Source organism: Oncorhynchus kisutch, linkage group LG9 (assembly GCF_002021735.2).
Source record: "Oncorhynchus kisutch isolate 150728-3 linkage group LG9, Okis_V2, whole genome shotgun sequence".
Classification (NCBI taxonomy): Eukaryota; Metazoa; Chordata; class Actinopteri; order Salmoniformes; family Salmonidae; genus Oncorhynchus; species Oncorhynchus kisutch.
Genome location: NC_034182.2, coordinates 23,213,510 through 23,227,307, shown reverse-complemented (window position 1 = coordinate 23,227,307; position 13,798 = coordinate 23,213,510). Strand labels below are relative to the sequence as shown.

Genomic DNA, 13,798 nt, shown 5'->3' with positions numbered 1-13,798 from the left:
AAGCCCAAATAAACTTAACTTTAATAAACTACATTAATTCCTAGATTCCATTCAAATGAATAACTGAAAAAGCACCAGAACGCACACACAACTCAGGAGTATTTACAAAATAAAAACAAACAGTTCCACTTTTCCATCCCACATCAGTTTAATTGACAACATAATCATGAAAAAGTACTACAAAACATTTCAAATAAAAAAAACAAGGACTAAGATACAATACAGAAGTACTGTTGTGATATGTACAAGCATTATTACTGTTTATAGACAAAAGGCAAAAAAGCTGCTGAAGAAACAATGGCATGTGCAAAATTACTCTCCAAATGCACAAGTGTTAGAATCCTCCCCTCAAACTACAACCAAGCATAAGTGTAGTCTAAGCAGTGTTATGCAAAAACAGATTTTCTTCTGTGATAGGGTGCTATGTTACAAGCAGGGATCCTTTCAAAATGGGCTTTATTAGAAGCAAAGCTGGTGGAATCCTGCCAGAGACTCTAGATAGCTTACGGATTGTTCTAGATCTCTCACTCCATTTGTTCTGAAACACATTGTGATGATAGCAGAGAGGAAGGCCAGTATTGATCCGCTAAATTGATTTATTCATATTAATAGATCATATTGTTCTTCCCCTCCAGGACAGAAGTGTTTCAGGACCATATGACCCATTTCGGGAGACAGTCTGAGCCCTGTACTCAAGACTATAACTAAGGCCCAGGATTGTTCCTGGTCGGGTCACATGGTTAGCAAAAACCGCTGTCCCTATACGTTAGTCATGGACATAAGAGTAACTACAGGTCAATACAGGTAGAGACACAGGTACAAGTTTGAGAGACAGCCACACAGGACAAATAGGCCTAGAGGAGGTAGGGAAAAACAACAAAAATGTTAATGGTACAACAGGTGACAGAAGGGACTGAACTGGAAACAGGGGGAGAGGAGAGAGAGGAGTAAACATTGGAATGTATAGTGGAAAAAAATAATGGTTTCCAACATTAAAATTATTACTTTGGAACAAAGTTTTATCACCAAAAACATTTAACACCTATATCTACATCACCCCCGCTTCAGCTTGGTGTTATATCCATGTAACATTTGACATCTTGGCAGTGATTTCTTTGTCCCATTCAGTGAATGCTTATGATCCCCTATGAAGAGACAGGAGTTCAAATAGAATCATATATCTTACACTCCTTATTACGCTAATAACACGCTGCAAGGCATAGAGAAATTGGACCTCTTTGTTCTGCTCAGAGACGGTAGAAGTCTCCCCTAACCACTGACACGGGGTCCGATATCTTTTAATCCCCCTAATGGTTATGGTTAGAACTAGGGGGGGGGGGGGAATTGTAATCTGATCCTAGATCTGTGGTTAGGGAGTAGCGTAGCTACAGGTAGGGTTCACTATCCTCAAGCAAAAACGTCTCTCCCATAGAGAAAACCCTGTTGTACATAACATTCATACAGTAGGATACAGTCTCAGTTAAAATATGCATTAAGAGTCCCAAGTCCACATGAAGGCATTGGTCTGGGTCTAGCCCTTGACTGGTGGGCAGTGACACTTGCTATGAGAAGCAGGGTTTAAAATGGTATGATTTCAAGAGGACCACTGCCTTTGCCGTATCTCTCTTTGATACTCACAGGGAAGTTGCACAAAGTATTCAAGCTCACAGAGGTTACAAGCTCAACTGACTATGGAGTTGAGAGAGATTATTATGGTGTGTTTTCTTCTATAATAAAACAAAAATGTTCTAGTGAAATAACAGGTGGTTATGGACTAGGGTAAAGCTACCGGTAATTTACAAAAGTTGCCGGAATCTATAGCATTCGATGGTAACTTTGGTCATTTAAACTTGAGTAAATGTTTAAAAAAAAAAAAAAAATCATGTATAGTATTAATGTCATATCTGTGTCCACAATATCCATTAGTTCCTAGTGGATACACCCTCTGATCAAGAGAAAATAGCCAAATTAATTTTAAAAAGCATCTAATCAACAATGGCATTATTCTTAATGATCTCTGCAACTCTTCCAACTATTGACTTTTTTTCACAACTGCCATCACATTTACAACAAAGGCATATTGACATAGTAAAATAAATAAGTGTGTAAAAAAATGTTATGGTTGACATGTCATGCTGAAACCCTCATATTAATCACCAATGGTATTCACTTAAGTTGATTATTAATACTTAGGAATGTTTTACAGCTTTGTCATTGCATTTTTTACATTTTAAAATCTTATTTGATTATATTTTATATAGGTGATTAGGCCACAGATCATGAAAGACATGTGATAATCTGAAGTACCCAAAATGGCCAATAGATGTGATAAATTACATAAAATCCTTGAAAGTTACAAAAATGGTGGTAGTTTACTGGCAAACATAGAAAGTTTCCAGTAATATATCCTCCCTTTGCAACCCTATTCTGGACTGGTAAAATGGTGTTAAAACCTCCAAAATGTATGTTTACTAAATGATAAAGCTTTTGTCGACAAGACCAAGAAGAGATAATAGAAACTAACAATGAATATTATCTGCACATTCAAATTAAGTTCAGATGATACCTCTAATGATTTTTGGAAATACATCCTTATTGTCTGAGATCTGTACATACTATCATTCAGACTGATTTGTGGAACATGCATAGCTGTGTACTTATGCTCTCAATCAGTTTGAAGCCCTTGGTGCAAAAACCTTCCTTTGTACGAGCCCCCCCCCCCCCCCCTCCCCCCCCCCCAAAAGAGAACAGGGCCAGATTTGAGTTACACAAGGTGTTGACGTCACAATTTTTAACACTGTTACACCTAAGCTGAAAAACCTACCTCTAAGTTACCCCGAAAATCATAATAATAACAGCAAAAATCGAGACGTTGGCATTGTAATACTTGACATTTGTCAAAGGTTACTTTGTAGGTGACACAAGGCTAAGCTACTCAACACTCGTTAGCTTTCATTTTAGACAGCAAGAGAACTAGTGTTTTGCTTACAACACATTACCATTTCATTCAAAATATACTAATTTGAATGTACTTTGCAGGTACATTATTAGACCATAGACTTTGCTACTAAATTGAAAATCAATTATTTAAGTCAAATTCTTTGGATACAAATTATTTGTCTGCAGTTTTTCTTGAAAAGCACCAGAGCTGTTAGTAGCTCTTAAAAAGGTCATTTGGTGTCACCTATCTTTGTGTCAGTCTACAAGGCAAACGTCTGGCCGCTGATACCGCAGCCTACAGAACTCATAAAGCGATATTGACCACATCTCGACACAAACACGTGGCCACACACAAAAACAATCATACTGTGTCGCGTGGGTTACTTAGAAAATTGGTTTCATAGATATTTCAATATTGTTTTTCATTTTACCACATTACATAATAACACACCTGTCACTGGACACTTGGCCACCTCACAACACCCTAGACACAACACACCACTATTTCAGTGGCGTGAACGCTGCCCGTCTATCACAGGCAGGGCTGGAAAATGCATGTTCTCCAGAAATCCAGGTCGGGAGATTCCGGATTTACTACTTATTCCCTCCTAATTCCAGAAACCTTCCAACTAGGATTTCTGGAAAACTTGGTAATTTTGGGAAAGTTACCGGAATTTTGCAATCCTTGACAGGTAAAGACAGGGATAAAAAGTCACTAGTAGCGTGCGACATTGTGCTTTGGAGTAAGATACCTAGCTACTATAGTTACTAGAAGTGCATCGCAAAAAATGAAGATGACGGTCACAGCTCCTGTCCCCCAATTTAACCTCAGCACGAGCCTCAGCCTACAAATCCCAGCATGCAACAGCCCCACACAGGTGATATACTGTACGTCCACAAGCGGAAGGAGGACTATACAGTGGAGGGTGGATCAAGAGAGCAACACTGACAACAACAACTGAGGTTGATAAAGGGACAAGCCTTACAGACAGCAGAAATGTTGCCTCTTCTCAGTAAAGTTGGGGCAAACAGTGACCTCTTAAGTCGACGCCCTCGCTGTACACAGGGAGTTCAAATGTCGTTACAAAAAAACCTAGAGCCTTCTCTTATATTTTCTGCTCGTCATATGCATAACATGTCAACTTACTGTACATCATTGGTGAGAGAAAAAAATAAAAAATCATGTAATTAGGGAGCAGAAAAAGCATTGCTACTGTAGGTGTCGTCTGTTGTTCATTCCATTTCATGCACATGTACAGTATGTTTTGATCCCAAGTTCCCCTCCATACCCCATAATAACCGTGGCATTACTGTTATAACATGTCCTGGCACGTGGTGGTGTAGTAGTACAGCATGCAGGTTGGCCTTTGATGACACCGGGCAGGTTCAAGGTGATAAGAGAACTACCTCGTCAGGGTTAAGGGTTAAAGGGTCAGATGTCAGGGGTCAAGTCCCCAGGGGTCGAGTTATTCATGCGGGTGCATCTCATCGTTAGGATTAGTTGAACGGGAGTCCGTTATCTTGTGCTGTGGGCCCCTCATACACACACGCTAGACAGAGAGAGGGGCATTTCAATTCATTAAAGTGACTAGTAGCGTTGCACCCCATATCCGACCCATCTCTCCCTCCCTACTATAGAGAAATAAGACAAAACATAGCAAATACATTCGGCCCCTCAACCCTTCATCGTAATTGACCGAAATTAGTCGCCACGGCGTTCCCGAGAGGCGGGGGTCTGTGTGCGTAGGTGGGACGGGATTGGGCGAGGGGTACAGGGTGGACCCTAGGAGGGGGGTTTGTTGTAACCAAACAGTCCAACAGGGAGATACTTGACATGGGTGGGCCACTGGGCAGCCAGCTGGAAGAACTTGACGTCATTCCACTCCACTCCGTCTATGGACACTGAGACACACACAGGAGACACATAGATACTGGTTAAGTATGACTATTGTTCAGACAGGGAACACTTAAGCCTGTCGCACGCTTCCCAGTAGAAACAGTTTGCGCATTTGAGAACATTTGCGGATATTACATTTTTTTCTTGAGGCAAGTTGTAGTTCGGTAGCATAATTCTACGCCCCTTCGTCTGTGATTGGTCAACAGTACTACTCCTAGTAGGAGTGGGAACTATGGACAGGATTCTTCAATTAAGTGTGACAACGAGTTTTCATGCATATTTTTTCACTTGAGAAATACTGCACCAAACATCTTAGTTAGATGTAAAATTGCGAGACAAAGACTTCCCTCAGCAAAAATGTCCAAATGAATTACAGATTTCTTGATTCATCTTTGAATAATTCTGACTGCTTTGAGGAAGTGCATACAGGCTACAATGTTGATACGGCGTCTCAAGAGGGACAAAAAGTAAAATAGCAGTTATCTAGTTTTTCAAGCAAAGGTCTTTTAAGGGGCACAGACGTTTGAACCTAGTATGCGGGCACCTTTAGGCTGCGTTTCAAATGGCTCACTATTCCCTATATACAGTAGTGCACCATTTTTGACCAGAGCCCTATTGGCCCATTGTTAGGAATAGGGTGCTATTTCGGGCACAGTCTTAGAGGTCCGTTAACACAACCCTTCCTTCATTTTCTCTTTCCTCCAACATCCCCAATAAATCATTTCCCCTGCCTTCTCTTACACCTCATCTTTACTGATGGGTCGACTCTAAAGATTGTGCATCTAGAGAAGCACTATAATTTCACCTCTCTCTCCCCCTCCCTCCCTCTTCTCAGAGGCTTCTCTCCAATTTCACTGGTCATACCTCTTCCCCGCCCGCCCTCCCTCCCTCCCTCCCTCCTCGTCTCATGTTCCTGTACCTTTCAGGATGGTTTGATGCTGCTTGGCAGAACAGATGAGTCTGCTGATACCCTCAATGACCTGGCTCTTAGAGTCGACATCCTTCTCCTTCGGCTTCTTACCCAGGAATATGGTGGGAACTACAGACACAGAGAAAGTCAACCTTCATTATAAATGCAATAGGATTTCTATAACTATACAACCAGGAAGACTAACAGTCACATCACATACTGTAGGAAGAATGACTGAAGAACACCCCAACTAGATGGAATGCATCTATTCCACTGATCATTCAGCATTAAAAACTGTGTTTGTTTGTTTTTTAAAAACACTGAATTACTTTGATTGTGCCATAAAAAAGTGTTATTCTAAAACTCTTTACCCTTCTTGTTCTTCTCCTTGGTGACCACGGTCATGGCCATGGTGCTGACCTGGGCCTGTGTCTCACTGCTGCCCCCTCCTGGTAGCCTGCTGACCTGCAGGGATCTGAAGGCACTCTTCAGAGTGTTCTTACAGCCTGTGTCGCGCCGTTCGCCCTCTCTGCGTTTCTCCGCCAGCGACGCCAGCCAGTAGTCCACCTGCAACCCAATGGCATCCACACCTTGGGACATACTGGGGCTCCTGGGACAGGAAGAGGAGGGTCACGAGGACAGGTTAGGATACAATACAGGAAAGAGAAAGTTATGGAGGTACTGTGCTAAAAAGTTGTGTTCATTTGTGAGGTGTTGGGAGGATGTATTCAGCGACAGAGAGGGTTATGGATTCACGGGCCGGCATTTCATGCGGTGTATCAACCCTGAGTTTGGCTATAGAGAGGACAAGAGAGTCTGTTACAGCACCAAACCCCAAAACAATGATGGGCTATAACGCTAGAAGCTGCTGATGCATCTGTGGTTATTTTTAGACGGTCAGAGAGGATCACTGCTCTAGAGTTTCACCAGGGCAGACATGAAGGGGACATAATGAACCCGAGATGGCTGACCTGAGGAGAAGCAGTGTTGCTGGTAATATTCCCCCCTCACTCCCTTCCTCCCTCTCTTTTCCCCTTTCCTTTCTTTCACTCAAACAGCGGCAGGCAACTGTCAGATCAAGGGGGGGCCACAGTGCGTCTGTTTATTGGTTCTCGTTCCATTCGGGGACTGATTTAGACATGAAAAGGTACGCAGACACTCTCTGGCACTTAATTGATCCACTCATGATTACTCAGAAAGAGAGGAAACGTAGCAGCTCCTGAGAACTGGAATTTCCCAGCACCTTATAATAAGAAATAACAGCACAAAAGACTATACCCCAAGCTAGGGGGGGTTGGGTGCAGACTTACCCCTGTACTGCGAGAACACTGCTCATAGACGGAGAGGAGGGGGGAGTGGCAGCCTCTTTGATCAGCCCGGTGGGAGAGCCGTGGGAGGGAGGGGACGTAGAGGGAACAGCCAAGCTCCCTGCCACGCCCTCTTCTGTGTCTCCTAGGCGACCGCAGGGGCAAGGGATGGAGGTGAGATTAATGTCACTATTTGTAATATTATCAAGTAAATAGGCCTGGATGATGGAAATATAGCAGTAAGAGAGTACTTCTTCATTGGTTTTTAAACCAACCTACCTGTAGAGGAAGTGTCTGGCTCAATCAGACCAACCTTGACCAACTGGAACACATTACAACATCCTGTTACTACAACATCAGGACAAATACCTCATATTCCAAACACCCTAAATCAGCTGAAGAGTTACTATACAAACTAGATGTCCATTTTTTTATTTTTTTTTATTTCACCTTTATTTAACCAGGTAAACTAGTTGAGAACAAGTTCTCATTTGCAACTGCGACCTGGCCAAGATAAAGCATAGCAGGTCGGCACATACAGAGTTACACATGGAATGAACAAAACATACAGTCAATAATACAGTAGGAAAAAAAAAAAATATATATATATATACAGTGAGTGCAAATTAGGTCAAATAAGGGAGTTAAGGCAATAAATAGGCCATGGTTGCGAAGTAATTACAATATGGCAATTAAACACTGGAATGGTAGATGTGCAAAAGATGGATGTGCAAGTAGAGATACTGTGGTGCAAAAGGAGCAAAATAAATAAATACAGTATGGGGATGAGGTAGAAGGATGGGTTATATACAGATTTTCAACGGTAGATCTATGGAAGAGTCTACAGAGAGACCCGGCTTATTATATACGTACCCCAATAAAAGGAATGAACTTCTGGTAAGAATCTTCATCGTGCCTGAACAGAGACAAATAATGAGTTATGACCAGTTACATGGGTTTTTAAATTGAATACCATCTTGTAGTTCTTGCTCCGGGTTAAGGTATGTGTTACACCCTGACAGTTTGTGTGTGCGAGCGCGTCCACTCACGTCCTGTGTTTGCAGGTAAGCATGGCCTCAGCGATGGGCAGCTGGTGTGTGACGGTAGCGCCACTGACGTACTGGGAGATCCTACCGGCCACGTCCAACAGGTCTGCAGCACAGGAACACAGATCAAAGATTAGAGGTCATTGGTCAGGCTCTGAGTGCTAACTTTATGTATCCAGATCCAGTGTGTGTGTGTGTGTGTGTGTGTGTGTACCTGTCTGTGGGGGTTCAGAGCGGCTGAACATGTCTCTCCACGCCCCGTCTAAGAACGCAGAGCTGTAACGGTTGTCTATGGCACCCAGGTGCTTAGCAACAGGATGAGAGCCTATAAGACCATAGAGAGAGAGCGAGAGAGAGAGAAAGACGGAGAGATGATCTTTTAGTGTACGTGATCAGCCTGACAACAACAACTCTTTTCCATTGTCAACCATTCACTACGCCCGTCACCATGGATACGGACAGAAGGCGCCCATGTTGTTTGTCTCACCCAGGGGCACCACCAGGAACCTCAGGTGGTTGAGCCAATCAGAGGTCTTGCTTGCCAACTGTGTGACAAAGAACTGCAGGACGGCACCAAGGTAGCTCTGACTACCCACCACTGCCACCTTGACCGGCCTGGGCATGGACGAGTTACAGTTACAACTACAGAGGAAAGTAGAGAGGGAGAGAGAGAGATGGGGGGGGGGTAAAGATAATCACATAACCCACCAAGTAGCGATGAGCACGGTTAGTCGAATATCCAGGTATTCGAATGGATGCTAGCATTCGACCACTTAAGTGAGTATTTTTTTTTTAGGCCTACTTTGACAATGAAAAAGCTTTGCTATAAATATAATTTGACTATCCTTGTGACATACGAGGATACACCATGACATTTGAAATACTTCACTTAAAAAAGAAAGAGAGAAGAGAGGAGCTGAGAGAGACTGAGTTTGGCGGTCTAAATATTTCATAGAGTGAGATTAATAGAGCATAGATAATGTGTTAGACCAACAGACTCACAACTCTGTGTGTGTGTGTGTGTGTGTGTGTGTGCGCGCGCGCGCGTGTACACGTACGCATGCATATAAAGTGTTAAGACTTACAACTTCTGGATGCGTGTGAGGACAGCAGACAGCACCGCCTGGATCTCAGCTCCTGAACACGTACACACCACCGGGTGCCTCTGTACCTGCAGCTGCTCTCCCACGTACTGGAACACGAACACACACACACCACACACACACACACACACACTTAAAGAACTGCAGCAACATACAGGTTTGTTCTGACACAACACACACACACACAAGTGATGCGCGGGAGGACTCATAACCCACAGTACCTGCGGTTATATCCGCGGGGTGGATGAGTTTAGGGTCAAGGGCGGGTTAAATAAAGAGAAAAGAATAACATAGAAATTGCACAAGGATTATGGATTTTTTTTATTTATAGGCTACATTTGTTTTTCTTTCATTATTTTAGGTTATCTGGTATTAGTGACTAAGGGCCTAACTGTACCCACCAAATAGCCTAGACGGGCAAATAGCCAAATGCTTTTGGGAACGGGCAAAAAAAAAGGTAGCGCCGATCCGCAGAGGGAAAAAAAGGACAATGTCGAAGTTGAATTCAATAAGAGAAAAGCTGCGAAATGGAGAGTTGAAAATAAAGAGAAGGGAGGGTCAGAAAAGTCATGTTTGGGAAAGATTTGGTGAAGTGTTAAAAGGGAGGATGATCGCAATGTGACGTTATGTGTGTGATTGTGACGTGCTATACAAATTCTTACAGTCCCAACACGGGGACTTTCGATAGGCCTATGGCACATCAAGGGAACTGTAGCCCACTGTTCAGATGGGTTAAATGGACACTGAAATCAGGACACCGACTGTAGGTCCTCTCCCATAGCCTTAACATTAACTCCCGCAGAGTTAAGCATTTCTCGCAGTAAAATGATACACCGAATGTAGTCTAAATTTGGACTCAGGAACAGGAGTGGAGAAATATGAATTCTTTCTTTCCGCATATTGAGAGAATGCGAATGCGCAGCTAGATACCGTGTGTGGAAGTGCTATCCTTATCAGCATCATAAACGCTGATAGTATTTCAACCACATAAGATATGCATCCAAGCCGAACTGAAATCTTAACAGAAACAAGTTGGGTCGTTTTCCAAACTGCACAGAACATCTTTCCAGTTTTATTTGAGTTACTGCATTTTCTCCCCGGTCCCTAAACGTCTTTGCCCCCGAAAAAGGGAGAGAGATCACAGAGAAAGCTTAAACCGATGTCAACTGCGGCATTCAATTCCATCGATTTATGACACTATTCTAGTCATCAAAATGTTTATATTAGCTGGTTAGGGCCGGACGCTGGCCTCCGATTTTCACATATGGTCAAGGCTGTTACGGATGGGTTATTAACACCACTAGCACACACGGTTCTTACCTGGCCCTGCCAGTCGGTGCCATTGACCAGGATGAGACTCTCAGGCAGAGCCGCGTCAGACAGAAGGATCTGGTTCAGCTGATCATACACCGCCTTCCTCAGAACCTACACACACACACACAAAGTGGAGCAGTTTTTTTTTTTTAGATGACTCAACAACACATACATCATTCATTCTTAGTCTCATCATCGTGGGTACATTCATGTTCTTTATTTAGACAAGAAGAAGGGAGTAGGGGGAGGAGAGGAATGGAGAGAGACAACGCTTCTTTCTTGGCATATACTGTGCTCTCCTTAAGCTTGTTTTTGTGTGTTTTTTTTTTTTAAAACCAGGTAAGTTGACTGTTGACATTCTCGTTTACAGCGACGACCTGGGGAATAGTTACAGGGGAGAGGAGGAGGGATGAATGAGCCAATTGTAAACTGGGGATGATGAGGTGGTCGTGATGGTATGAGGGACAGCTTGGGAATTTAGCCAGGACACCGGGGTTAACACCCTCTACTCTTACGATAAGTGACCACAGAGAGTCAGGACACCCGTTTAACTTCCCATCCGAAATATATATATATATATATATCTTCCAGCAGCATCTGGTCTCTCACCCATGGATGGATGAGATGTGACAACTGGAACTATAGGACCCCCTGCTATAAAAAAAAAAGTGTGTGTGTGTGTGTGTAATGGTGAGAGGTTAGCGTGTCTTGCGGTTATGATATTTATGCCTCTGTAACTACCTCACTCATCATTATTCACGACTCATTCAGGACTATTCGTAATCATAGTAGCATCCACATTCATGTAGAAGTGTTTAGAAACATATTCTATTCTTATTTACAATAAAAGTGACTCCAAAATGACACAATACATTATTTACCGTTAATTTCCATTGGGGCATAAAATAATCTGAAACACAACCAAAACAAACAGCAAACGCATCAAACAAATTTGTAGTCAGTTGACGCAAGCTTGATGTAGTCGTTGCATGCTATGAATATGGGAATGTACAAAAAGTGCGTTCATTTCTAAACGGTTCACCAGGGATGAAAATACCCTCTATTTAAAGTTGTCAGTCTGTACTGTAACCTCAGTCATTGTATAACTTCAAAATCATCCAAAGTGCTGGAGTAAAGAGCCAAAACAACAACAAAATGTATCACTGTCCCAATACTTTTGGCGCTCACAGTAGTTTTAAGAATGTGTGTGTGTGCATGTGTGTGTGTGTACACATGAGTTACCTGTGAGCTGTGTCCCAATTCGGGGGATCTCTCGCTGTCGGAGCTGTTGGTCCTCCCCCCTTCACTGATTGGTTTAGACAGCTGTCTCTCTTTCATAGGAGTACTGCTCTGTCTCTTCTGTTTGGGGGTGGGGCCCCTGCCATCCAGCCTGTGAAACACACACATACACCTTTAAAAGGAGACCAATCCCCAGTTCAACCAGTGTGGAGGGTATTACGTGTTTGTGTTAAAACTCCAAACTGACCCCAAACCCTTTCCTCTGGGGATGAATGATTGGAACAATTCTACCTTTCTGAGGAAAATATGCACATCTGCAAAGGCACCTGGGAGGTTGTTTTGGTATCAGGCATGTGTCATTTTGTTGGAGTCACTATGGCAAGAGTCTGCGCGTGTGTGTGTGTTTGTAGTTACCTGGGGGAGGGCATGGTCTGTCCTCCTCCACTCTTGCTGCTCTTCAGGGGCGTACGGGGTTTCTCAGCCCCTGACACCGTAATACAGGGGCCCTCCGGAAACATCTCCTGATCCGTCAACTCCTGCACACAGAACGCGCACAGATTAGCTTGAGCTCAGAATGGATCGCTACCTCTTACACAGCACACCGAGCCTGTTAGCGCGTCTCACCAGCGTGTCCGTTTCAGAGAGGGTCTCCACCTCCAGGTTGCGACTGCGAGAGTGTTTCATCTCCACAGGCCGCTGCTCCCCCTGCTGGAGACATGCAGGAAATACAGTCACTACCACACATCTCACCGAGCCACGTATTACCAGACTGATGATCGCGGGATGACCGCTGCGCCGTGAAACTCGCAAGAACTGGCCGGTTGAACGCGGGCTACACTTCACCTGGTGTGAATATCAATCCTTCACCTTCGCCCTCTTTTTTCCCCTCTGTTGTCTCCTTTCTGTTTAAGCCCCTTCTCACAAGATTCTTCCGGGACCGAGAGACTGAAAAATTGTTTCTATCTCAAGGCCATCAGACTGTTAACTTCTTGGTGACAGGGGGGCAGTATTGAGTAGCTTGGATGAATAAGGTGCCCAGAGTAAACTGCCTGCTACTCTGTCCCAGATGCTAATATATGCATATTATTAGTAGTATTGGATAGAAAATTGTTTGAATGATGTCTGTGAGTATAACAGAACTCATATGGCAGGCGAAAACCTGAGACAAATCCAACCAGGAAGTGGGAAATCTGAGGTTTGTAGTTTCATTTAAGTGATTGCCTATCCAATATGCTGTGTCTATGGGGCCAGATTGCACTTCCCAAGGCTTCCAGCAGATGTCAACAGTCTTTAGAAAGTTGTTTGAGGCTTCTATTGTGGAAGGAGGTCGAATAAGAGCTGTTTCAACAAGTGGACCAGGCTGTGGCCAATCAGTTGTTTACTGCGCGGTCACGCGGGTGTGCCGTTCCTTCTTTTTCCTCTGTAATGAATACGATATTGTCCGGTTGGAATATTATTGAAGAATTATTATAAAAAGACCCTAAGGGTTGATTGTAAACATCGTTTGACATGTTTCTACAAACTGTAATGGAACTCCTTTTGACTTTTCGTCTGGATTTTGCGCTCGCGCATTGTGCCTTTGGAATAATGAACTAAACATTTTAACATAAATATGGATGTAATCAAACAAAACAAACATTTCTTGTGGAAGTGGGAGCTGGGAGTGCATTCCGACGAAGATCAGCAAAGGTAAGTGAAGATTGATAATGCTATTTATGACTTTTGTTGACTCCACAACTTGTCGGGTAACTGTATGGCTTGCTTTTGTGGCTGAACTCTGGTTCTCAGATTATTGAATATTGTGCTTTTGCCGTAAAGCTTTTTTGAAATCTGACACAGCGGTTGCATTAAGAACAAGTTTATCTTTAATTCTATGTAAAACATGTATCTTTCATCAAAGTTTATGATGAGTATTTCTGTTATTTGATGTGGCTCTCTTCGGTTGGAAAATGGCTGAATGCTTTCTGTGACTAGTTGCTGACCTAACATAACGATATGTTCTGCTTTCGCTGAAAAGCCTTTTTTTGCAATCGGAAACTGTG

At 43.2% G+C, this 13,798-nt stretch overlaps 1 protein-coding gene across 2 annotated transcripts in view; it reads right to left on the bottom strand.

Annotated features, from left to right (window-relative positions):
- Positions 1-123: 123 nt before the first annotated feature.
- Positions 124-13,798, bottom strand: part of LOC109896358 (phosphofurin acidic cluster sorting protein 1) — a 54,328-nt gene continuing 40,653 nt past the window's right edge. Inside the window, exons 11-24 of one of the 2 annotated variants that reach the window (XM_031832176.1) lie at positions 12,381-12,464; positions 12,171-12,292; positions 11,760-11,907; positions 10,524-10,628; positions 9,186-9,292; positions 8,588-8,742; positions 8,315-8,425; positions 8,104-8,206; positions 7,928-7,970; positions 7,334-7,376; positions 7,058-7,199; positions 6,119-6,357; positions 5,757-5,876; positions 124-4,842 (exon numbers count right to left, since the gene is read on the bottom strand). In XM_031832176.1, coding sequence (XP_031688036.1) covers positions 4,724-4,842; positions 5,757-5,876; positions 6,119-6,357; positions 7,058-7,199; positions 7,334-7,376; positions 7,928-7,970; positions 8,104-8,206; positions 8,315-8,425; positions 8,588-8,742; positions 9,186-9,292; positions 10,524-10,628; positions 11,760-11,907; positions 12,171-12,292; positions 12,381-12,464 — 1,641 coding nt within the window. In that variant the 3' untranslated portion in view covers positions 124-4,723. The remainder of the gene's footprint in view (positions 4,843-5,756; positions 5,877-6,118; positions 6,358-7,057; positions 7,200-7,333; positions 7,377-7,927; positions 7,971-8,103; positions 8,207-8,314; positions 8,426-8,587; positions 8,743-9,185; positions 9,293-10,523; positions 10,629-11,759; positions 11,908-12,170; positions 12,293-12,380; positions 12,465-13,798) is intronic. The other variant, XM_031832177.1, reaches the window with a different exon arrangement.